This window comes from Alosa pseudoharengus, unplaced genomic scaffold (genome assembly GCF_046254945.1).
Source record: "Alosa pseudoharengus isolate Yale_2024_CS ecotype anadromous, Long Island Sound unplaced genomic scaffold, YU_APseudo_1.1 YU_APseudo_1.1_scf_7, whole genome shotgun sequence".
Classification (NCBI taxonomy): Eukaryota; Metazoa; Chordata; class Actinopteri; order Clupeiformes; family Clupeidae; genus Alosa; species Alosa pseudoharengus.
The window spans coordinates 29,356,434-29,380,279 of NW_027468859.1; the positions used below are offsets into that span (position 1 = coordinate 29,356,434).

Below are 23,846 nucleotides of genomic sequence, written 5' to 3' on the forward strand. Positions count from 1 at the left end.
GATTCTCACATAGATCTACACACACACAAGCACACACACACACACACACACACACACACAACTAAGATGAGACGGGAATGACCTTAAAGCAGCTGCCCGGCAACCCATGCAAAGCACATCTGGATGTTTTGGAAATGTGAAGGCCAGGGGGTCATTCTGAGGTCATTAGGGTAGGTGTGTGTGTGAGTGTGTGTGTGGGTGGTCTTTTTGTGGTGTAAGTCTGTGTCCTTTTGTGTGTAAGCTGTGTGTGTGTGTGTGGGGGGACACGTGAGAGTCCACAGGGCTCCACAGCACCTCTCAGTCCGTTTGTAAAGAGAGAGAGTGTGTGTGTGTGTGTGTGTGTGTGTGTGTTAGCGAGCGTGTGCTAGTGTGAGTCCACAGAGCACCCCAGCACCTCTCTCAGTCCGCACTAATAAAGAGCCTGTGCTGCTTCATCCCTCTTTCCTCCATCCCTCTATCCCTCCCTCTGTTTACCCACTTTGCACCATCACCCTTTTTTATTTCATTCATTTAGAGACGTATACAGTAGGCTCTGTTGGAAACGGAAGACAACGACTCGCTGCCTTCCTGCCTAAATAGAGAGCTGTCTCCCTAGATGACTTTAGATTGAATGCATCTTGTAACAACGAGGGTAGCACTCTAGAATCTTTGGTTAATACTACGGTATGACCAAAGATCTTTGATTATTAGCAAGATATAGCTCCGCTTTCAACAGATTCAGCAGCCATTACCGGTGTCATCCGCCATCTTAGTTTGCCTTTATTTCCCTCTCCTCTCTCCATCTCATCTCTTTGCCCATATCCTCTCCCCTCTGTTTCCATTGCCTCCTCTCTCACTTTCTCTCTTCTCTTCCCTTCCTCACACTCTATCCCTCCCTCCCTCCTACCTCTCCCTTCATGCTGTCTTTATCTTGCTCTTCCTGCCCTTGTCACGGTAACTCTGGAACCTCTTGTTTCCCACTCTGGCCCTCTGTTTCCAGCAGGACTGGGAAACTACACCCATGCACAGCCATCTTGGCTCCTCAATTGTCTATTACACCTGAATGGTGCTTCCCTGATGCTGTATGGAGTGATTTCACAACTTTTAACACCTAGTCAATGAACACTTGGCCCTTGTGTAAATGAGCTATCTTAGTCCACACTCATAAAGAGCCTGTGCCTCTAAGAGGCCGTTTACACGACACCGCCGGGTGGATTTTCTCTTCCCACTTCGGAAGCCGGTTTCAAAAGCTATCGGTTTCAGTCTCCTAAACTGCCGGCGTCGTGTACATGCAAGGCGTAACCGTTAACAAAACCTCACCGGTTTCACAAAAACCGGCGTCGTGTGCACGGCCCCTAAGTGATCATGCGTGTGCAGAATGCAGGTGAACTCTGCGAACACAGCCAGGTCTTTGGAGTTCCTAGCTAGCTGTGGGTGCCCAGCCTGGCTGTGTGTTGCCAGTCCAAATTAGGGCTGTTATTTTTGCAACTGCGTTCTAATCAGCGGAGTCTGCCAAATGCCCAAGTCATGTGAGAAAGCGCCACATATTTCACATTCCTGTTGTCGCCAACACAATTCACCTCTGCCTCTCTGTACTAGGGACCTGCATTAGTCAATGAGTAACTGTATGTAACTGTGTGTATAAGCAAATGTGTGTGTACTATGTGTGCTGTGCTGTGCTGTGTGTGTGTGTGTGTGTGTGTGAGTGCTATGTTTGAGCCCCCTTTTAGTCAGGCATCCATTCTCTCTCTCTCCACCCCTCTCTCCCTCCCTTTTTCTCCCTCCCTCCCTCTCCTCCCTCTTTCTGTGTATCTCATTCTTTCTTTTTTTTTTTTATTTCTCGCCTTTTCTCCCTCTCTCTTTCTGTCAGCGTGGCACAGAACCCAGCGGAAGTGCCCGCTCAGGGCCCATCTGCCTCCGGGCACAAAAATAGCGCCGGGCCAGTTCTCGCTCTGCCCACTCGCTGCCAGCTGGGCTCGGGTGAGAGTGGCACCCTCTGCTGCACCCCCTAAAATAGGACACCCTGGAAAAGGGAAGGCTTCGCCCGGTGCCCATGGGGGTGAACAGCAGTGCCAGCATCCGTGGTGGCAGCCTGCGTTGCAGCTGGCACGCTGCCTGGCATGGCGGTTGGCACGGGCGTCCATGCCAAGCACTCATAGCCCTTTACTTATCGTGTGCTGATAAGGCCACCTATGTCTCCTGAGTGCTGAGAGCTGCCAGGTACTGGCCTCCATGGAGACTGGCAGTGCTGAGGGTGATATGTTATGACTGTGCAACAGGGGAATTGAACTTTGCTGTGACCTTGGAATGACCTTGCTGGGGCAATATTTGATATTTCAGTCTCTTGTAGGAGCTTTGAAACACTGTGTTTTAAAAGCCCCTTTTTAACGTGCACATGCACATGTAAATGAATAACTTGGCTTAATGATGAACGAGGCGCCCGTTTGATAGCCGCACAGTCAGTACGGACGGTCTGAAGAAATCCTGTATTTCTGGGGTTCAAAAGGAAGCAGGTCAATGAATGCCAGAGGTGGACAGGCAATTGAACTGGAGAATGACGTGTGAACCAATATACAAAAGAGACATTAACCCATAAAAAGTCAGTGAAATGTAAATGTTTTTTGTTAGGGATTTGCCTGCTTTGTCTGTGGTCACACAGCTTGGCTTAATGCCAGTGGAAGAGTCCATTCACTTGAACAACACTGCTTGCACTAGAGTTCAGGACGATGTCACAGTCCAACGTCGCTGGCCCAACAGCTCTTTCATCCAGAAAATGTTTACTAGCACAGCCAGTCGGTTTTCACAACCTGGAAACCATCATCACCTCCCTTTTACATTACATTACATTACATTTGGCTGACGCATTATTAACCAAAGCAACTAACAACATGGTAACAGTTTAAGTTTTAAAGCAATTCTCTCAACCATTTTGGGACAATTTAAAAAAGGTAGAGTACAGTAAGAATAAGTGCATCAGTGAGTGCTGTTTTTAAACAGTTGAGTGTCAGTTCAAGACAGGTGGTAAGTGCTAGGATCAGCAAGATTAGTTGTAAGTAGTGCTATGAGAGGAGATGTTCTCTGAAGAGCTGGATGTTCAGGAGTTTTCTGAAAATGGAGAGGGATGTCCCTGCCCTTGTAGGAACTGGCAGTGCGTTCCACCAATGAGGAACAACCGATGAGAAAAGTTTGGATTGGCTTGAGCGTACCGGTGGTAGAGCTAGACGTCGTTCATCTGAGGAGCGCAACGGTCTGGAGGTAGCGTATGTCTGTATAAGGGCATTCAAGTAGGTGGGAGCAGAACCGCAGAACCGACTACTTTGTAGACAAGCGTTAGAGCCTTGAATTTGATGCGGGCCGCCATAGGTAGCGAGTGTAGCTGGATGAGCAGCGGGGTAACATGTGCCCTTTTGGGTTGGTTGTAGACCAGGCGCGCCGCCGCGTTCTGGATCATCTGAAGGGGTTTCACTGCGCAGGCTGGGAGACCTGTCAGGAGGGTGTTGCAGTAGTCAAGTCGTGAGGTGACTATTGCCTGAACGAGGAGTTGGGTAGCATTTTGAGTCAAGTAAGTCCTGATTTTCCGTATGTTGTAGAGTGTGAAACGGCACGACCGGGCGACATGATCTGAGAAGTTCAGTTGGTTGTCGAGAACAACTCCTAGATTTCTTGCAGCCCTGGTAGGTGAAACAGACAGGGAGTCAAATTTGATGTTGATGTCATGTTTATGGTAGGTTTCAGTTTTTGAGAGGTTCAGCTGGAGGTGATGTGCCTTTATCCATGTAGCTATGTCTGAGAGGTAATCCGAGATCCGTGCTGAGACCAAGGGGTTTTATTGAAAGGAAAAAAAACAAATCGCTTAACAGCTCATTAGTTAATTAGCCGTGCAGCCGGATAATATAATCAAGAGTAACGTCCAGGCCTCGGCAAAAATAGGATTTTGTTGAGTTTGTTTGGTTGGCAGCAAATGAGTAGCAGAATGATAATTTTCTTATACTATGAATAGCGAAAAAATAGCTGTTTATTTTACTATCTGTGAAAAATAACAAGCGGCTCTGGGACCAGTTAGACCCGGATAAACAATTATCAGCACATTATTGCATCAGGACTTAACAACCGGATTGGCCAATTTCTCTGCATTCGCAGTTCCTTTCAGTGAACAAAACTTGAATTCTGCCGCCACTCCCACTGAGGCCATGGGCATTCCAGGACCTTCTCGCTGGACCTTCTCGCTGGACCTTCTCTGTGACGTATTAACAGCAAAATCCGAACCCTTACAAAGCGAAGACCTAATATGTAGCACTGAGTGTGGTGTATACACTGATCTATAAAGAACACTTCTTTATAGATCAGTGTGGTGCATAACACAAGTCAGGCCAGGGTTGAATAGGGATCCATAATGGAGGACGTTGTCCACAAGGAGCACAGATGCACTTGAGGACCGTGGAACACAACGGGCTTGTGAGGAGGTTCTGTAGGTGTGGAACACAACGGGGTTGTGAGGAGGTTCTGTAGGTGTGGAACACAACGGGGTTGTGAGGAGGTCCTGTAGGTGTGGAACACAACAGGGTTGTAAGGAGGTCCTGTAGGTGTGGAACACAACGGGGTTGTGAGGAGGTCCTGTAGGTGTGGAACACAACGGGGTTGTGAGGAGGTCCTGTAGGTGTGGAACACAACGGGGTTGTGAGGAGGTCCTGTAGGTGTGGAACACAACGGGGTTGTGAGGAGGTCCTGTAGGTGTGGAACACAACGGGGTTGTGAGGAGGTCCTGTAGGTGTGGAACACAACGGGGTTGTGAGGAGGTCCTGTAGGTGTGGAACACAACGGGGTTGTGAGGAGGTCCTGTAGGTGTGGAACACAACAGGGTTGTGAGGAGGTCCTGTAGGTGTGGAACACAACGGGGTTGTGAGGAGGTCCTGTAGGTGTGGAACACAACAGGGTTGTGAGGAGGTCCTGTAGGTGTGGAACACTGGTGTGGTGTCTCCGCTCATCATGTCTGTCTGTGGCTGCAGGTTCATCTACGAGACGGAGCACTTCAATGGGGTGGCAGAGCTCCTGGAGATTTTGGGAAGGTGAGAACACACACACACACACACACACACACACACTTTCTCTCTCTCACGCACTCACACACACACACACACACACACACACACACACACACACAGATTTTGCTGTTCTTGTGACAGTCGTGTAGTGAGGTGGCAGTATATCTGTGGTGATGGTGAGAAGACACTGTGGGGGTGATGGGTGCAGTAAGGGAAGTGTGCTGTGTTTGTCTCTGCAGCATCATCAACGGCTTCGCCCTGCCACTGAAGGCTGAACACAAACAGTTCCTCATGAAGGTGCTCATCCCTCTGCACACAGCCAAGGCACTGGCGCTGTTTCATGCACAGGTGAGACACACACACACACACACACACACACACACTAGTTTTCACTGATACACCAAGGAATAATGCTAAAATATTGCTGGCTTCCCATGCGTGATGTGTTTGCATGTGTGTGTTCCTCAGCTGGCCTACTGTGTGGTGCAGTTCCTGGAGAAGGACCCCACCCTCACTGAACCGGTACTGTACCACATAGCCTCCATCATGTGCAACAGACTATGTACAGCGTTATAGCACATGAACATTTCTGTCCTTTTTTAACATAGGGTTTAGATTTGATCTAAACAACTAGGACCTTTTGTCTGGTGGATACCATTTTGAAAAAGGATTGCTGTGATGGAAATTCCTGAAGTCTGAACTCACAGATGTTGCATGTAAACCTTTTTTATAGGTTATCCGAGGACTCCTGAAGTTCTGGCCCAAAACCTGTAGTCAGAAAGAGGTAAGAGTCGTCCTTGCACTGCTTCACTTCAGATATTTTTAAATCACCTTTTAACTGTCTCTTACAGGAATTTTTTACATTTTCCGCACATTTTCACACCCTTTGGAAATACTGTATTCCTATATGAACAGCAAAACCCACACCCTGTGACTAAAGGCACACACACACACACACACACACACACACACACACACACACACACACACACACACACACACACACACACACCATTCAACAGCAGTTCCGGTGCTGCCAGGTTATTCGTCTCTCTGTCCCTCTTCCTCTGGATTTTCCCCTAAGTGTGCAATTCCCCTTCCGGTTCACTAGAGGGCGCTATTGAGCTAAGATTTCCCCTCATCGGGCTCATTTGCTGTCCCCCTGTGGTCACTCTTCCAACTACAGGTGATGTACCTGGGCGAGATCGAGGAGATTCTGGACGTGATCGAGCCAACCCAGTTCAAAAAGGTGCAGGAGCCTCTCTTCAAGCAGATCTCCAGATGCGTGGCCAACCCCCACTTCCAGGTTTGCCCACTCTTACTGCCTTAGATCTGCTGACCACCTCCCTCTGAACATATGATTTCTTTGCCACTGTAATATTATGTACTCAATGAAATGTGTCAGCCATTTATCATGAGCTATTTGGTGTGCTATTTGACTGATATGTGTTACATATATCAGTTCAGTTCAGTTTTTATTTGTCATTTTTACAGGATAACAACGAAATGTTGTTAGACCAAAATAGACAGGCATATAGTTTGAAGTTGTTCACCCGTTTGCCTTATATCAATTTACATCTCCATGAATCACCTATTACTTTGTACCTAATTTAGCTCCCCATAAATACCCCATAAAGTGCTATGTCCAGTAAAGTGCTTGGTGCAATATGCACTAACCATTACATTTTACAAATAGAGACTATATTATAAATGGGACAAATGGGACAGGTAGGGTGTTCAGTGTGTTGTTTTCATATTGTATTGTGTGGCACTGAATTGAGATGAATTGTTTCGCTGTGTTATGTAGGTGGCGGAAAGGGCGCTCTACTTCTGGAATAATGAGTACATCCTGAGCCTGATCGAGGAGAACATCGGCACGGTCCTGCCCATTATGTTTGGAAGTCTGTACCGTATCTCCAAAGAGCACTGGAATCCGTATGTTCACACACACAGTCACATTTTAATGCTTCTATTTGGAGCTTAACATGGGGGAGTACATATCGAAACACTGATGGAAGTATGTTACAGATTTAGACAGGTCTGATCAAACAGAATGCTTTGTGCCTTTCAGCTTTCTACACTAGTGGTTATGGGTAGACATGGCATTGCCGTCTCCAAATGGATACACTAGCTGTTATTGCTGAAATGGAGCAGTGCTTTGTCAGTCTTTTTGCATTTGGCTTGCTTAGTCAGTCCACACAGTTATAGTTTGTTTGGGCACATGCCTGAGACTCCCAAACATAAGCACTATAAGTTTGCTTTGAAACCCCAGGTCTGTGATATTTTAACAGCTTGGAGTGATAAACAAGTGACCATATACAAAGCAATAGAACATCCTATTTCAACAATTCAGAATATGGAGTGGGACAGTCACAGGAAATGGCCTGCAAATGATAGAAACACCAGTTCTCCCTGTAACCTGAGGCTTGTCCAGTGCTGTGTGTTCTGTGAGCACTTCATTTTGAGGATGGCTGCCCTCACACCTTTTGTTGGTAGCTGCCACTGCGTGTTCTTCAGCCAAAAGGTTGCGCACGGGTAAATGAGCATTGTCCGTAATGACCTTATGCACGAGTTCGACTGTAGCGCTGTCCGGTCTTGCCCACTTCAGATCTATTCCAGTCCGCCGCTTCGACACACACACACACACACACACACACACAGACACTTAATCAATCAATATTCTTAGACCTCAATGGGTTTTGTAATTTTGACTACCAGACACATCCATCCTCTAGTCTAGAGTATTAAGTTCGATGCATTGACATGAAGTACTATTGACTAACCTTTAATCATCTATCTGTCTGTCTGTCTGTGCATGTGTAGGACAATCGTAGCACTGGTATACAATGTGCTGAAGACCCTGATGGAGATGAACAACACTCTGTTTGACGAGCTCACAGCTTCCTACAAAGCTGACCGCCAGCGGTGAGTGTCATTACAGCCTGTCAGTCACACTCTCATGCATGCTCTTGTCCTGTCAGTCACACCCCCATGCATGCTCTTGTCTTGTACTCCCCCCTTTCTCTCCCTCTCATTTAATTTCTCCCTCTCTCTCTATCTGTGTGTGTGTGTGTGTGTGTGTGTGTGTGTGTGTGTGTGTGTGTGTGTGTGTGTGTGTGTGTGTGTGTGTGTGTGTGTGTGTGTGTGTGTGTGTGTGTGTGTGTGTGTGTGTGTGTGTGTGTGACCTGATCTGGCAAAATGAGTGACAGTGACCCAAAATTGAGATTTTGGTATCAATGGAGGACACAGTTAGCTTTAAAACGGTATCCTGGTCAAAGTCATCGCGAATCGTTGTCAAGACAGCATTTTGAATTCTGGTATCCCACCATCTTTTTCCAATTAAAAATGAGAAAATCACATTTGAAGTTATAGGTTACAGGCAGGCACAGGTAGGATATGCCCACTTGAATTAAATTTTTTTTAACTTTACATTCCTGTCTCGACTATGAAACTTAATATAAATTAATTTTGTATGTCTCTTCTTTCATATAACACCAAAAAAGAAAAATAGATATTTTCTGTGTTTTTTGAAGTAATCGGCCTGTATCTCAAAATTAGAATTTGCGACTTGGAACTCATTTTGTCAGATCGGGTCACATGTATATCTCTCTCTCTCTCTCTCTCTCTCTCTCTCTCTCTCTTTCTCTCGTCTTCTTTCTCACTAATACTTTTCCGCCCTTTCGTTCTCCTTGTACTAGTAGTAATCACATTTCCTAAAAGGGTTACCTCAGCTGTCAAAGTGTAACGGTAAAATGGATTTATTGATTGAACCAACACTCCACAATCCTGCCATATGGAAGTCCCAGTACCACGCACGCACGCACGCACGCACACACACACACACACAAACACAAACAAACTAAGGCACTAATGCAAGACCTGCTCCCTTCCCCCCTGACAGAGAGAAGAAGAAGGAGCAGGAGCGTGAGGAGTTGTGGAAGAAGCTGGATGAGCTCCGGCTACGCGACACGCAGAACAACAGCCACGGAGTTTCCAACGCCCTCAACAACAGCAGCAGCAACAACAACAACAACAACAACAACGCCAACTCCAACCACCATGACAAGAACGCCGACTCCGACTCCGCCGCCGACACCACGAATGATGGCGTCACCACAGAGCAGGGCGCTACTTTGGAAACCAAATGACACCAAATCCTTGTTTTTTGACTACTTTTCTTGCCAGTCTGAGATTGGTGTGTGACTATAAAGGAAGTGGGGATTTTTGGGAACAGAAAAGAAATAATAAATATATATATATATATATATATATATATATATATATATATATATATATTTAGAAAACAAACAGCAGAAGGTTGCATTGGAGACCTCAGCAGTATAATAAAAATGTATAGAACTACTTCAGTTGCCAGCTGTGTGGCAGAGAAATTATATTTCAAGAACATTTAAGACTATTTTTGGATGTTAACGTGTGGCCACAGTATATTATGAAACTTTTAACTTTTATTTTTTGGTCTGATCAAAAGATTTATCCTTTCACATCTAGTTTCTTATCTGAGAAATGAACTTTTTTGTGATGTTTAAATGTATTAATGTGGGAGGAAAGGTGGGGAAGACAAAAGACTTGAAAAAAAGTTTCTGATTGTGCTGCACTTAGACAGACTCCATAAATGGCTATTTTAAAAATAATTGTGTGTTTTATATGTGCTTTTCTTCACTGCTGCCAATGCTGGGGGTGCAAATGTTTCTGGCTGGAGGAATTTGTGTGTATGCATCTGAATGTGTGTGCGTGTATGTGTGCATCTGTGTGTCTGTGTTTAATATTAGTTTAGAATGTTGGTGAGAAGACATTATGACTTCACAATGCTATGAGGTTCTGGTTGGGGGATGCGTGAGTGGGGTGCACACTGCAACTTTGCTGGGAAACTACTCTGAGATTATATGTGCAGCCATGGACTATTTAAGTATTAGATCAGCTATAGCTGCTGAATGTGCACACAAATCTAATGTTAAGCCAGCTGGCATATTTTTTCCCATAAATTAAGATTAATAAAGGATGGTAATAGACCAGAGATGAGCCATATATTTTTCCCATGCAAGAGTGTCATTTTAATATATTTTTTTAATGGATGTTTGAAGTACTACTCTGCTCAAAAGGACTTTGTGGTAGCAAACTCAAAATGTTAAGGCCTTGGATAATGATTTGTACCGGAGTAAAAACATGGAAAACTGCACAGGTGGTGTGTCATAAATGTTTGATAAAGATGCAGAAGGATCATGTCATCACCCGTGCAAAAAAAATGACCAAGTACCACATTTGAGCCGATTTTCTTGTGTGTGCTCCATTTAGGGCAGTCACTGGCCACTGCAATCTTGAATAGGCGATGGTGGAAAGGGGGTTTGGTGTGGTTCAGGATGAACGTCTGTTCTCTGTGAGTCTGTCTAGTCTTTCTGATGCCTTTCTGTCAGTGTACCATTCCAATCTCTGTGACATACAATCGTGTGGGGGAAACTGTTTTGTAATGAAAGACCACAAGTGGTTTTGAACACCGTTGAAAAATAAAGTCTACCTTATGTTTCTACTCAATTTCCCTGCTTCTCATTATTCCCACATTATGGCGCACAACCACATTTTCGCCACGTGGTGGCTCTAACGCCCAGCTCATGGGGAAGTAAAAGCTGTTTCTGTCGACTGTGTACATGTAGTGATGTGAATCGACTTGTAATTATTTCTTTAGTTAGCGTGTTTACCATTTTCCTGGAAATGGGCAAACGTGTTTTCCACTTCAGCTGTGCATGTAAAATGTAAAATAACAAGGTCGCCTATTTTAAAACAGTTTCCTCGGGTTTTGCTTTGAAATAGGCTACAATTCTGCATATAGCCTAGGTCTGTTAATGAAAATCTACACAAGTCTTCTAAGCATTCAATTATTTCCATGTTCCATTTCCATTTTATTATTTTGTAGTCTTGCCTAATTGCTCCAAATGCCAATGCTAATATGTAGGCTAAGTAATGTTTAATCCTCGGGTGTCCCGCAGTCAATTACAGTGCACCCTCACCTCCCCCCAGCATTCCATATCAATTGTATACATTTGTATCCGAAGCAACACTTCATTAATGGGCTCTTATAGCTTAGAAGTGTCTCTCTGCCCTTTACGTTGTGCTGCCACAAATTTGATTAATACGCAGGATCTGGTCAAATTACTCTCTGTGATGTAACTGAAGCTATTCAAATGCTTAAGGTTAGGTGTCCGCCCAGCTGTGCAACACGTGACGGAGCACCTGCACACTTGAATGCATTTCCCCTCGCACAAGCTGAAAAGCTGTCATCATTGCATCTTCTTTATAAAGGACTGGGATGGAGGAATCTGAATGGACGTGGTTTATTCCCATCATTGTCCGGGAGGATCGTGTAAAATGGCTCAGAGCTCACCTGACAATAGAACATTAGATTGGACCCGGGACATCTCTGTTTTTACCTCCAAACTTGCACCCGCGGCTGATATTGGAGTGGGTTTTGCCATCCTAACAGTTGGTGAGTTAGATTTCTCCTGAAATCTTTAATATGGTGAACATGCATTCGTCTGAGTTGCTCCGTGATGAGAGACTTCTTGGTGTCGTAGCCTATTTAAAGTTCGTGTGGCGATGGATACGAATGGACATCTCCTTATTGCTGTGAAGTTTGTGTTATTTCAAATTATTTATCACTTCAAAGATTACAGTTTTTCTGAATGCTTAAACACAACTGTGATTCTTATAGCACAATTTCTAAAACTATTACAGTTTTTTCTGAATGCTTAAACACATTTTTTGTAACTATGGCTTTTTTTGCAAAACTCTACATACAAATGGCAAAACCACTCACTGAGTTCGCAAAACTAAAAGCACAAACACTGCTTTGCACTCAGTTTGCAATTTTGTAACACACACTTTGCACAACTGTAGGCACAATGGCAATTATTTACACTATTTTGCCAACTCTCTGGCACACTTTCTCATGTGAAAACTGTTTTAGATAATTAGTTCACTTTGCAATCAGCCTAAGCACTATAAATAAGCCACAGGTAATGTACAATGGGTACAATGGAGTGAGCAGGAAGAGTGAGAAGAGAAAGAAATAGCCCTTTTACAGACAAAAAAACAGTCTACATGTGGGGATATTGTCATGTCAGGCCTGGATACATCATTCCAGAATATATTTTTCCCGGTGCCTTGGACTAGGACATTGCATGTGATGTAGACAGAATTTTGAGAGAGACGACCCGATGTAGACTGATTTGTTTTGTCTCAGTGAAATGCTATTTTGTGTTTTGACTTGGAAAAACACACTTGTGTTTGTTTTGATGTGTGTAAATAAACACTACTTGAAGTTTGGATCCCTGTATGTTTACAGAACTATGACAAAAGTATGACCGCAAACTGACATAGTCTACCTTGTGCACAGAGAAAGCAAAAGCCAGATGTGTTTTTTATTCATACCATCAGTGTGTTGTTGGCACATTGTGTGCTTACTATTGTGATGGCTTGTGTTTACTGTTAGATACGAAAACACCATTTTTACGAAGGTGTGAAGAGTTAAGCAAGGTGTGTTAGCTTTTGCAAGAGAACTACAATGTTTTGCTGATTGGGTGAGAGGTTTTGCCATTTGTGTGTAGAGTTTTGCAAAAAAAGCCATAGTTACAAAAAATGTGCTTAAGCAATCAGAAAAAACTGTAATAGGCTACTTATAGCAAAACCACTCACTGAGTTCGCAAAACTAAAATTGCACTCAGTTTGCAATTTTGTAACACACACTTTGCACAACTGTAGGCACAATTCACTGCACAGCACTCTTTTTGCGGGACTGTAAACACAACTCACTGCTTTAGCCTACACTCAATTTCCAAATGATCAACACAATCTATACACATGTATGGCTATTATTTACATTATTTTGCCAACTGGCACACTTTCTCATGTGAAAACTGTTTTAGATAATTAGTTCACACATTCAGAAAAAAATGTAATTGGCAAAGCGGTGACCCGGGGAACAAAGGTAGCCTACGCTCCAATGGCTCCATCTCAAATGGTTGGAGTGGATCAATATTGTCTTTGAAGATTATAGTCCAGGCAATCTGTGAGAACACCCAACCCAAAACGAATTGCAACAGAAAATATTTTTGTTGTATTCAGTTCATAAAAACTTCCCATATCACATACCAAAAGTCCATGAAAATCCAAGTGGTGGAACATTGTCAAAATTGGAATTATTTGTGCATAGGTCAATGGCGAAAAGCTGCACATTTGGCAGTTTTATTGAACTTTCATAGTACAGGGGATATTTGAAAATTAGGTAAAATTCTTTCATAAAGGCATGAAACTTGGTGAACTTGTACAGTTTGGAGACCCTGAACATTTTCAGATATAAAACCATTATCAAAAACCCCTAATGGTCGCTGTGGCAACCATTAAATGTTCCACCACTATAACTGAAACAAACATGGTAGCCTATCTCAGAACAAGTGATGCCTACAGATGAGCAGTATTTATTACATGTATTCCATATTTAAAATAAAAAAATATATCGTATATTCGTAATTTGTATTTGACTGGGTTGAAAAAAACTTCACTTCATTGACTTCATGAATGAAGTCAAATGCCTCCTCTTTCATCCATTCTCCTCCTCTCATTCCCACCCTTCTCCCCACTTCCTCCCCCTCTCCCAGTTCTGCTGTCGGTTTTTGGCAACGGCATGGTCCTGGCCACCTCGTACCGGCGCCGGCGCAAGATGATGGGTTCTGAGCTGCTGTGCGTCAACCTGGCGCTAGTGGACTTCCTGGGCTGCGTGTGTTTCTACCCGCTGTCCATCTTCTCGTCCTTCAGCCACGCCTGGCAGGGCGGCTATGCCACCTGCATCTATTACGGCCTGGGCTGCTACATCTTCGGCCTGTGCGGCATGTTCACCATCGCTGCCATCAGCGTCATACGCTACATCAAGACCTGCCATGGCTTCTTCTATGGTAAGACCTCAAATAGAACCTTTTGTGTGAGTTACACACACTCTGTTAGATCTGCTCATATTAGAAGGATCTGAATGAAAAGGAAGGTTCACACAGCAAGTCTTAATGCTCAAATCGGATTTTTGGCTCAGATCCGATTTTTTGTTTGGCTGTTCACATTAGGCTACCTTTTAAAATGTGGCCTATGTCAGATTCCAGTGTGAACTTGTGCGGCAGCGGTTCCAAACTGACCGATGTTCCAGTTTAGATGGTGAGCAGTTTAACTGGTGACATTTGCATAAAATCAGTGAATATTCAACAAGACCCTGCCTACTTCTTAATCTGCTCTGCCTCCGATAGTGCAGGTTTATATTAGGCTACATTTTCACGAAGTGTTTGCAAGTGAGACAATATAACGGATATCGCTGAAAACATCACCAGTGTATATCTAATACATGTCCGTTTAAGCATTATCCACAAATATGACACATACTGAATGAATGGAAAAAAATAAAACTAGCGATCTAGCTGGGATTCGAACCACGCATGGACAAGAAAGTTGATTAGATTAGCTTCTACATCGTCTATACCACTACACAACGAGCCGCTGAAACCGATGCCAGATTTCTATGTTGAACTGTTAGTCAAAGTTAACACAGGTTATCACCCGGAGAGAAGAAATACTCTTTTCTGATTGGCTGGCGGGTGGCCTTTAATTCTGAATAACAGGACACCGTTCCATATCAATGCTTATGAATGGTAACTATAACAACCATAGTAGGACGACGGTTGCAGCGCTCTAGAATCTTTTGGTTGCAGGCTTCCCAACAATGGAATCCACTGTAAACAAGCTAACTGTCAATGCTAAAGTTGTACAACAAGCTGAACTAGTGAGCTTCTTTTTAAACAGAACCGCGGGTTTACAGTGGCAACCGGGTGATAAGCGGGATAATGGCCTTCGAGGTGTGTCCAGTTATACGGAATTAATGGACTTGGGCGGAGGCAACTCCCCTCCGCTGCGCGTCGGGGAGTTTTTGCCCCTCGCCCTCGTCCATTAATTCCGTATAACAGGACACCTCGGCGGCCGTTATCCCTTACTTAACATAAGTGAGAAATATACGCCCATGTTAACTGGTGCCATCACAATTTAACATGGGCATATGCAAGCCTCAAAACAACAAAATAGGTTCATCTTTGCCTCACATGCCAAAACCTAACTGATGTACAACAAACTGGCATGTCCCACTAACACTTTATTCCGTTTTGGGGGTTAATAATATGAAATACGTCAGTCATGTGCAAAAATTATCATAACTTAGTGTCATGTCTCGGTGAAGTTATGCAGTGAGCTGTCTAATGATTTGAAGTGAACACATGAAACTTATTTTCTCCGAGTTAAATATTATTTAATTTGTTGGTCCTAATTTGACTACACAAAATGGTTATCATGGTAGCATATATTACAAAACTTTGATGAGAGAGTTTGATGACAGATGTTGCTGTTTCAGATTCCCACGTAGCCTAAATTAGAAAATAGTTTAGCCTACTTACTGCTCGTTCAGCAGCCTGTTGCAAAACATTCACTTAGCCTAGATGTTTGCTATAATGAATATCTTGATCGATTGACAAATAAGCTGTCACAAGACAACATAGACCTACATTCATTTAATAGGAACACCATGCTATTGCATAGATACAAAATAACCAGTGGTGCAATTGGTTAGCAGGGTGGACTATTGCTGCTAGCTTGCTATTTTAGTGAGCAGTTCGAGGCCTAAGTGATCTTCATAATTTTTGCTTTCTGCACAAAAAACGAGCAACGTCTGATAGGGTCATTTGTTACTGTTTGTGATGCAAAATTACTGAGGCAAAATTAATCTGCATTATTCAAGGCATGCATTCTCTGTGTTTGCTCATGTTATAGGCTATCACCAGTTAACATGGACATCAGGATAGCTAGTAAGCTAGTAGACTAGTCTACTAGACTAATGACAAGTGTTGCTCTCTGTGGTGTAGTGGTGATAGTGCTTACTGCTTAGAACATTTTGCCTCAGTGAGACTCATGTTCGAAACCCAACAAAACCTTCGCTGATTTACTTTGACACATTTCCTGTTTGCACAACATTTTGTGTGGATGCTTAGCAGACATGCATTATACATAGCGATTCCCGCATGTTTTCGGCAAGATCTTGCTTCATATTCTGATGCACTGTAGGCTTGTGAAAATGTGAATCTCCAGCACTGGAAGGGCGGAGGCAGAGCAAAGCGTTGTTAACAAGTAGGCAGGGTCTTGTTGAATATTCACGGATTTTATGCAAATATCACAAGTTAAACTGCTCACCATCTAAACTGGAACACCGGCATGTGCAAAATAACAATAACAATGGCATCAGCTATGATGTCAGCACATAATTGTGACAAATGTCGATAGGGTGCCCAATTTCTTCCCCGTCAAGGACCAAAAATAGAAGAAAGAAAGAAGAAAAGCATATGGAGCAATTTTCCATCTATATGAATGAATAATTAATATAAAACACAACATTGACACATTCTTCAGAACAATCTTTATTTTATCCAGTAATGGAGACATATTTAAATGGAAACCATATTTTTACCAACACAAATGTTGTGTAACACAATGTGTTTCCATAAATTTGAAGTTTAACTCATTAAGTGCCAAAAACGTAATATTACGTTTTTCCTTCCCATGCGTTGAGTGCCAAAAACGTAATATTACGTTTTTAGCTTTTTTTAAAAATTACGACACTAGACACTCTAACACACCTTATATGTGATTTTGGGAACTCTGTGATGAATGGAAATGAAATATAGGACGATCGTGAAATTCATGAAAACGCACAATCTGGACATTTTATCTGGACATTTTATCATAACTCGGTTGCCGCTTTGGGTCGAATCAGTGACGCATGCACGTCAGGTCAAAATCAGGCCATTTTCGTGGGTCTATCACTAGGTGGCAGTCTCGCCAGGTCTCGCTGATCACTTTCCGGAAAGTTCAGACAAGTAAGTAACAGGCAACACTTCATATTTCATGAAAGACGTTATATCTCCATTTCTAGAAAAAAAACAGCGATTTTGATGAAAACTAGCCACTGTTTAGCTTGGGATTTCTCAGGAACAGAGGTGTGTAGAAATACACGGTTTGCACCCACCGAGAGCTTAAAGTCTCACCTTTTAATCAAGCTATTGTATGTGTTCATAGCTATAACACAGAATATGCTGTGGCTGTACAAAAATCATCAACAATGGTCTAGATTGTTAACACATTAAGGAATAGTTAACACATTAAGGAATAGTAAAATAAATATTCAGACCATATTAATACACATAATTAATAAACAAGATATTAATACAAATAGATTTGATTGAGCAATGGCAATTGGACAATTCAGATTAGTAGTAGATATAGTAGTCTATATCTGAATTTGCTACCACAAAGTCACTTGACCCCCCAAAAATAAGATTTGTGCCACTTTTGCCTGCAGTCTGAACACAGCTGTATTGATTGGAACTGAGACATTCAGACGTCACGTTGATTCTGTCACTAGGCTACTATCGTGTGTTAGTGTATATGTAATAGAGTATAATTGTAAGTCATAGTGGAGGCCATAGGTGTATGTTGAGTGCTCGTGGACAGCTCACGGGAGCTTGTGTTGTGAGGTGGACAGGTGTTGAGATCTCCGTACCCACTTAGGAATAGCCTACTTAGACCCACGAAAATGGCCTGATTTTTTCGTGGGTCTATTTTGTGGGCAGAGATTGAGACGCAGGAGATTTTCCATATCCCACAACATCTTATTGACAAAAGGAGGAACTCATGTCATAACCCAGGGTACTGAGTTTTTGTTTTTGTTTTTAGGCAGAAAAATAGGTAGTACTCACCTTCTGGGTATGGGCAGGTATAAGTATAAGTATATATACTCTTTGATCCCGTGAGGGACATTTGGTCTCTGCATTTATCCCAATCCGTGAATTAGTGAAACACACACAGCACACAGTGAACACACAGTGAGGTGAAACACAAACTAACCCGGAGCAATGAGCTGCCTGCTACAGCGGCGCTCGGGGAGCAGTGAGGGGTTAGGTGCTCAACCACTTCCCTCACCCACATTTTTCCTACTGGTCGGGGATCGAACTGACAACCCTTCGGTTACAAGCCCGAAGCCCTAACCAGCAGGCCACAGCTGCCCCCAGGTTACGCTGTAGCAGGCTTCTGCAGTGATGCAAGGATGATGCATAAAAGTAGGAAAATTAAATAAATGCAATCAGGAGCAAGACAAAAATCAAACCAGACTTGACTGTCTTTGCTCGATCTCACCGATCGTCTAGATTTATTAGGATACAAAAAGATATAAACTGTGACAAGGAAGCAAGCAAGCAAGCTAAGTGTTCTAATCTAGGTCTGCCCAACAATTCTACTAACCCATACTGAGATTGCAATGGTTATGCTGTCATATACTGTATATGCCTCCAAGGGGTAGGACTAAGACACAGAGACTTTGGAGTGTTTTTTTCATATCTGGCCATTTGGAAAACTACATTATTAATCAGTATAGAAATCAGTGCTTGTTAAAGACCTGCGTTAAATCCATGTTGATAAAACAAACCTTCACAGAACAAGCCCACTGGTGCAAAGATGATGCTTTGACATGTGTTGAACTGCCATCTTGTAGCAGTCTTCTTCATACAAATGATGTTATTTACCCATTGTCAACCCATCAACCCATTGTAGCATTGCCTAATCATCAGTATGAGAACAACACACCGTTGGAGGTTAATTACATGTGCTAAATCAGGCACTGACAGTCTGTCTGTTGCTGTGAGATGTTTATGTGAGATGTGTCATGAACTGGAAACGCAGGAGTTTACTCCTTCGTGTGCAAATCTCGGCCTTTGAAACCTGAGCAGAGAGAGAATGTGATGCCAAACAAAGACTGTGACTCAAATCATCCCTCTGATCACCATCCCCTTCACATCTTACCCTACCACTTTGAGATGAAGACTCAAGATTGCAAGGCATCCAATCAGCATAATAACATCTCACTTGAACATTCATATGGGCTTTGCTGAATGCTTTGGATCATTGTCCTGCTGGAAGGTCTAGCCATGTCTCATCCTCATCATCCTGGTCGATGGCAAGAACAAACTGTATGAAGTCTGCCAATACCATGAGATGAAAAACAGCCCCACACCATGATGCCTCCACCTCCAAACCTCACTGTTGGTATGGTATTTTTAGGGTGATGCACAGTGCCATTTCTCCTCCAAATATGGTGTGTATGACATCCAAAAAGTTACATTTTGCTCTCACCTGACCAGAATACATTCAATCAGTATTTCATAGGCTTGTCCAAATGTTGTGTAGCAAACTTTCAATGAGCTTCGACATGTTTTTTAGCGTGCATAGAGGTCATGGCGGTGGAGTGCATCACCTATGATTTTCTCTGTAACAATTGTACCTGCTGCCTCCAAGTCTTTTTCCGAGTGGTCCTTAGCTCTTGGGCTACTCTTCTGACTATCCTTTTGACTTCCTGGTCAGAAATCTTGCGAGGAGATCCTGTGCATGGCCGGTTGAGGATGCAGTGATGTTCCTTCCACTTGCAGATAATGGCTCCAATACTGCTTAATGGATGATTCTTAACTTTTTAAATGCATCTGAAATCAGTTTCTTTGATATGTTTTGCAACAATAACGTTGCAAAGGTCTTGGGAAAGCTCTTTGCTTTTACCCATCATGAAATGTGGACAATGTCCAAACCAAAATGTCAAAAAAGAAAACTCATATAGATTGCAAATACCCAAAGGATCACACTGTAATGAAAATAGACATTTATAGAATATCCTTTACCACACCCCAGTGGCACTTTGGCACTTTGTGTCCATTTGTGAGCCTCTGTTTACATTAGATAAATCAATAAATGTGCATCTAAATGCCTGTCTGTCTCTGCCTGCCTGTCTCTCACTTTCCTTCTGTCTGACTGATAGATAGATTACATCAGTGGTTCTTAAACTTCTTGTCTGGTGACCCCCAAAAAACATGGACCAAGTCTTGTGACCCCCTTCTTTCCAACCGGCAAAATTTGGTTTTCAAATGTTACGAGATGGGCAATGGAAGCAGAGGCAAACATTTTTTTCTCTCATAGGTAGGTTATGTCAACACCAAAGGCATTAAAGCAACACCAAAGAGTTTTTTGTACCCGTGTTTCCGCACTATGTAAGTTTGCCAGATCGGGTAGCGGGTTTGTAGTTCGATGGAATGAGACATAAGAAACTACAAATTTGACTTGCATGATGTTGCAATACATCGTACTTTCATAAAATCATGCAACATATTCTACCTTGTCCATGGACATCATTATTTGCAAAGCCGTAAACAAATAGTGTGTGTGCGTCAGAGGAAAGGTTCTTTGGTGTTGCTTTAATGTCAATGGCAGCCTTTGACAACCTGATTTATTACATCCAAAGGATAAGTAGCACTCATCCAATGTATAACTGGAACTCCTGTGGCAAAAAAGACTGCATAGTGTTCTGTCACTAGTAAGCTTATGTACAGCATCTTCAAGTTCATCATTGCAAGAGGCGCAGGCAAATATCTGAGTTTGCGTTAACAGAGTATCCACTTTCTGAGGAACATTATCGGAACACTGTGAATTGGAAGCCTACATCTAGGGCTACTGAAAATCCCAGTTTTTAAAACAAACAGGTTGGTCTAAAAACCTTTAGGAAAATAATAATAATAATTCACACTGCAAATCATTTTGCGACTCCTCCAATATGTTCGGCAAACCCCCGTTTAAGAACCACTGGATTAGATTACAACCAAACTATTGATTGCACCTATTGATTCCAACCAAATTAATGCTGAAGTGGCCTAATGGTTAGGGCTTTGGACTTACTGGAGGGTTACTGGTTTGAACCTCGACCAGTAGAACTGCTGAAGTGCCCTTGAGCAAGGCACCTAACCCCTCACTGCTCCTCGAGTGCCATTGTAGCAGGCAGCTCACTGCGTCGGGATTAGTGTGTGCTTCACCTCACTGTGTGTTCACTGTGTGCTGAGTGTGTTTCACTAATTCACAGATTGGCATAAATCTGTGAGACCAAATTTCCCTCACAGGATCAAAAGAATATATATACTTATATATACTATACATAACCGCACTTATGTATCTGTCTGTTTCTGTTTCTCATGGTCTGCTAGGGGCTAACGTCCAGCTGCTGTGTGTCTCCACGTGGCTGCTGGCCACCGTGTGGTCCGTGCTGCCACTGTTCGGCTGGGGCGAGTACGTGCCCGAGCCTTACGGCCTGTCCTGCACCATCGCCTGGCGTCGCTACCACACGTCAGTCAAGGACGCCGTCTACGTCATCTGCTCGTTCGTCTGCTTCGTGCTGGTGCCCGTGCTGCTCGTCGTGGCCTCTCAGGTCATGATCCTGCGCAAGGTCTACCACATCTTCTACTCGCTGACCGCGCATGGTATCCACAACAACCTCAAGAACACAGAGAAACGCCTGGCCGTGGTGAGAGAAAGAGAGAGAGAGAGAGAGAGAGTGAAAAAGAGAGTGAAAGAGAGAGATGTAAAGAGAGATGCTGCACTGGAGTGTGTATACTGTATTCCTACAGTAACAAAATGGTTCTACTGTTGGGTGAAACATTATAGTTCTACAGTTGGGTGAATAAGACTGTTAATGAATATAGCATTTGGAAAAGCTAAGATGGGCTGATTGATGAAACGATGATGGCAAAGTATAAAATGTTGCACTCCATGTACAATTTGCTCTACAGATACATATAGATTAAGCAGTCAATGTCGGTAAATGAATGTATAAAATGTGACTTGTCTTGGCATTCTATCTATCTATCTATCTATCTATCTATCTATCTATTCCTTAGATGTTCTTCTGCATCAGCATGGGTTTCATTGTGGCCTGGACCCCATACACAGTGGTCTCCTTCCTCTACATCTTCCACAAGCAGGACACGTACATGGCCCCGGCCGGCTTCGTCTTCCCGGCACTCTTTGCCAAGTCCTCCCACGTCTACAACCCTGTCATTTACTTCTCCTTCAACAAAGCCTTCCGCCAGGAGCTCAAAGTCATGCTCCGGTCCCTGTGTCCAGGAATGGTGTCTAACCGCGTCGAGGTCCTCCCCGCACCGGTCAACCAGGGCCCCGTTGTGCCGGCCATCCAGATCCAGCTGCAGGAGCTGCAGGAGGAGAGAGTCCGGCGAGCGGACGGCGGCGGCGGCGGCGGCCGAGTCCGTGGGGTGATAAGCCTGGTGAAGTCGCACAGCCACAGTGAGAAAAGCTGTAAGAGTTCCTCGTCTGCTGGGAAGGAGGGCCCGTTGTGCCCCTCCTGCTGCATTCCCAAGAGCCGGGTGGCACCGCTGGTCCCAGGGCCCGGCTCCGTGCACGAGTTCCTGCCCATCTCCAGCTGATCCAGCAGAGGGCGCTATGAGGTGTGCTGTCGAAGGGCAGGAGGGCTCTGGGCCCATGCTGGATTATTGGGTCAGGCAATTGACCTGGAGTCTGCCCCTAAAAAGTGGCTGTGCTGCTCAGGTTGGTGAGAGAGCTTGAGTGCTTCACAAGACAATGACAGGGGCAGCACAAGCTTAGGTTAGAAAACCATCCGTCCACAGTCTTGAATTATTTATTGAGCAACAGACATTACATTAGTAATTACATTAGTATGTTGCATTATTACATCACCTTACTGAAGTTATGTTGATGTATCTGTCAACATTTTTCTATTATTACATACTATTATGGTTGATTAGTGTCAAAACTGCTAGAGATTGTTGTACCCACAAGTAAGCCAGTATTTAGAAGAACTGCTCTCACATCTTCAGTGGCGTTTTCTCCTGGAAGCCAAGGGAAGCAGGCTCCCCCTATCTTTTCCGACAATCGCTGTTGTAAATAAAACATTTAATCGTTTTACGGTTTTGTTCATTGTGCTGTCATCTCCCGAGTGAAACAGCGCCCCCATAAATTGTATGTAGTTAATGTGGTGAAACACAGTATTACACTCCCGTCGTCTCCAAGTGGGAGTTGGAATCCTTATCACTAAAGTAACGTGTACATAAAAAAATGTTTAAGATTTCACTGTCAAACTGTCATTCATCAGCACCATAGAAAGGGAAGCCATCCTCCTCATCTATCCCTTCCTGTCTATCAGTCATTTCAGGGTCCCCGCGGATCCTTAAAAAGTCTTAAATACAACTTTCGGTTTTTAGGGCTTAAAGTCTTAAATTGTCTGGAATGTCTTGAATTTTTGAAAGGGAGGTATTACATTTTCGTATGGGACTGCCGAGAAAGTGAAATGTCTCCCTCCGGTTTTGTGTATTTTTTTAACCGCACTTGACCAGTGTACCTTTTGGGGAAAGCATTTGTTCTGTGTGGGTGTCATCTGCATTCTGTAGATCAAGAAGTAAAAGGCTACTGGAAGAAGTGTAGTGATTGCGGAGTGAAGATGTTTTTCACGGGTATCACTAAAGGTGTGAAAACGGTAAGAAAAAATATGCCCGTCTCTTATCCAAAGTTCAGAGGTGGATAAACTGAGTTTATTTGCGTTTAGCCTCCACTACATCCCTAAACCTAAGGGATTGACATTTTCATTAAAGCAGTTATTTTAGAGTGCATTACACCTTTGGTCGGCAATATTGGGCTTGAGGAAGATTTGGTGTTGAAGATCTTGATTAGAAGTTGTTTATTATTTTTGCCCCTGAAGTGGAGAAAAATAATTGGCTTGTTGATATGTGGGTGTGTGATTGTGACAATAACAAGCAGAGAATGGCATTGATTATTATATCTCCTGTTGCTATGCTCTTTTCAAGTGCAGGCCTTTCAGGAGATTGATCACCCGCTCAATGT

The 23,846-nt window shown here is 43.4% G+C and overlaps 2 protein-coding genes across 2 annotated transcripts in view; both read left to right on the forward strand.

Annotated features, from left to right (window-relative positions):
• Positions 1-10,571, forward strand: part of ppp2r5a (protein phosphatase 2, regulatory subunit B', alpha isoform) — a 70,738-nt gene extending 60,167 nt beyond the window's left edge. The window contains exons 6-13 of the mRNA XM_076273254.1: positions 4,986-5,045; positions 5,261-5,369; positions 5,490-5,543; positions 5,755-5,805; positions 6,208-6,327; positions 6,829-6,956; positions 7,845-7,946; positions 8,923-10,571. Of these exons, the coding sequence (XP_076129369.1) occupies positions 4,986-5,045; positions 5,261-5,369; positions 5,490-5,543; positions 5,755-5,805; positions 6,208-6,327; positions 6,829-6,956; positions 7,845-7,946; positions 8,923-9,169 (871 nt within the window). The 3' untranslated portion in view covers positions 9,170-10,571. The remainder of the gene's footprint in view (positions 1-4,985; positions 5,046-5,260; positions 5,370-5,489; positions 5,544-5,754; positions 5,806-6,207; positions 6,328-6,828; positions 6,957-7,844; positions 7,947-8,922) is intronic.
• An 816-nt stretch (positions 10,572-11,387) lies between these two features.
• On the forward strand, positions 11,388-22,414 carry opn8c (opsin 8, group member c). Its single transcript, XM_076271933.1, has 4 exons — positions 11,388-11,520; positions 13,691-13,984; positions 21,182-21,498; positions 21,872-22,414. Exons 1-4 carry the CDS (start codon positions 11,403-11,405, stop codon positions 22,412-22,414), a joined length of 1,272 nt encoding a protein of 423 aa, XP_076128048.1. The 5' UTR covers positions 11,388-11,402.
• Positions 22,415-23,846: the final 1,432 nt, after the last annotated feature.

Coding starts and splice junctions, on each gene's coding strand:
- opn8c (XM_076271933.1), top strand. CDS start 11,403: ATGGCTCAGAGCTCACCTGACAATAGAACATTAGATTGGACCCGGGAC. Junction 11,521..13,690: donor TTTTGCCATCCTAACAGTTG/GTGAGTTAGATT, acceptor CCCCTCTCCCAG/TTCTGCTGTCGGTTTTTGGC. Junction 21,499..21,871: donor CAGAGAAACGCCTGGCCGTG/GTGAGAGAAAGA, acceptor TCTATTCCTTAG/ATGTTCTTCTGCATCAGCAT.